Here is a 1965-nt window from a genome sequence, read left to right on the forward strand (position 1 = left end):
CCTCCTGCGCTCACCCTGACCAGCCTACAACCCTTGACTGGAATCCAACCCAGGACCTTTCAGCCCACGGCTGACACTCTACCCACCTAGCCAAACCGGCTAGGGCCCTTTTTCCCTTCTTCGTGGTCAGTCTCAGGAGGGCTTTAGCTTCATTATAGGCTTGTCAGAAAACCAGCTTTGCGTCACATCAGCGCTTCCTATCGCACTAATCTTGGCTGTTTGTCTTTCTGTCTTTTCCTCTCACTGGGCTTGTTTTGCTGGAGTGGAAAGACTCGCAAGAATGGACAGCAGAGGGGAGAGGATCCCAGGCAGGCACACACAGTGAGCAAGATCTGGGAGCCAGGAGTGAGCATGGCCAGCGGGAACCTCGGGCCAAGGCCTGGCCAGGCTCCTATGGGCGCCAGCGCTGTCCCGGCCCCACCCCCACTGCAGCCTGCCCCTACCTCCCAGCAAGTTGCACACCCCTCCCACCCGCAGCTCCAGAAACTCAATGGACATCCCTGACCACAGGGGCCTGGACGCAGCGGTGATTGTCAAACCCTAGCCGTCCGGGCCCGAGGTGCAGAAGGGCACCAGTCGTGGTGTGAAGAGGCCCTGTCCCCAGAAGTTGGCTTTGATTTGTCTCAAGTGCGGGACTCCCGCAATAAACCCGGCTCAGGAAAGGGCCTCGCAGCTCCGTGAGCGCTGGCAGCTGCCACGTGGGTCTGTGTGCACAGGCTCGTTTTCTCTGCCAGGCACCACTCACTTCCCATGGGAGGCGATGTCATCCCTGCGGCCACTCAGCGGTCCCCCCAGTGGGCAGGGTGACAGTGGCACGGAGACTGAACGCCTGAGGATGCGTGAAGCCCGCACGCCGCGCTCTTCCCCACGGGAGTGTTTTGCCTTTTGTTCTAAGCAAGGCCATGGGCACCTGGACCATGTCCTGCAGGAAGGAGGGAAGGAAGCTGTGCCCGCGCTGCTGCGGCCCACAGCTTCCCTCTTGCATTTCCTGGGAAACGCTTGGCAGCACAGCCACTGGCTCAGCAGATGTTGACACGACCTGCCCGGGCCAGCATCCCCAGGGGAGTGCCCACCCTCTCCGTTTCCTATAAAAGGCAGGCAGAGTGGCTGGAGGAGAAGAGGCCGAGATAAGCCCAGACGCCAACAACTCTCACGGGGAAGCTCTTATCCGCACGCAGCCTCCAGCATGAAGGTCTCCGCGGGGCTGCTGTGCCTGCTGCTCACCGTGGCCGTGGCCCTGGCCGTCCTCAGCGCCGAGGTGGTCGCTCAGCCAGGTAAGCCCCCTCCCCCCTCTCTCCTTCTCTCTGTTCTCTCTCCTTTTGGGAGGTCCTAAGCCAACATGCCCCACCTCCCAGCCTATCAGAGCAGCAGGGGTCCCGGGGAGCTTCGCGTTAACATCCAGTTGTAGAAACAGAAAGCAGAGCCCAGGTGGGGACAAGAGGAGCCCCACCCCCAGTCCCTTCCAGCCATGGCCAGGCCAGGATGAAAGCCATGCTGCCCACTCCAAATCCAGACCTTTTTTCGGGCCCCAGCGGATCTCTCCAAATTCTGCAGTCTGGGGGTCATAGCCAGGATGGGTCACTCTGGCCTCAAGGTCAGCCGTGACCTGTCCCCACCATGCAGCTGGGAAAACTGACTGCAAATCTTAAGCCTGCCTCAGGGCCCAGGGCGGGAGGGCAGGACCTGGGATGGGAGAGACCAGGTCTGCCTCCCTTGCCCTCCTCCCCCAAATGCTTCCTGCCACAGCCAGGCTGAGAAAACCTCTCGCCTCCTGAAGGGCTTCTCCTTGTGGCTTTGTTCCAGGTGCAATCCTTACCACGTCCACCTGCTGCTTCACATTGACCAACAAGAAGATCCCTTTGCAGAAGCTCAGGAGCTACCAAGTCACCAGCAGCCATTGCGCCCACAAAGCTGTCATGTGGGTAGAAAACCCTGCTCACCTCCACACCCACCTCAGCCTGCCCT

The 1965-nt window shown here is 60.6% G+C and overlaps 1 protein-coding gene across 1 annotated transcript in view; it reads left to right on the top strand.

Annotated features, from left to right (window-relative positions):
- Window positions 1–1108: 1108 nt before the first annotated feature.
- Window positions 1109–1965, top strand: part of LOC102759953 (C-C motif chemokine 13) — a 1638-nt gene continuing 781 nt past the window's right edge. The window contains exons 1-2 of the mRNA XM_006764059.2: window positions 1109–1274; window positions 1804–1918. Of these exons, the coding sequence (XP_006764122.1) occupies window positions 1187–1274; window positions 1804–1918 (203 nt within the window). The 5' untranslated portion in view covers window positions 1109–1186. The remainder of the gene's footprint in view (window positions 1275–1803; window positions 1919–1965) is intronic.

The sequence above is a fragment of the Myotis davidii genome, unplaced genomic scaffold, assembly GCF_000327345.1.
Source record: "Myotis davidii unplaced genomic scaffold, ASM32734v1 scaffold699, whole genome shotgun sequence".
Lineage (NCBI taxonomy): Eukaryota > Metazoa > Chordata > Mammalia > Chiroptera > Vespertilionidae > Myotis > Myotis davidii.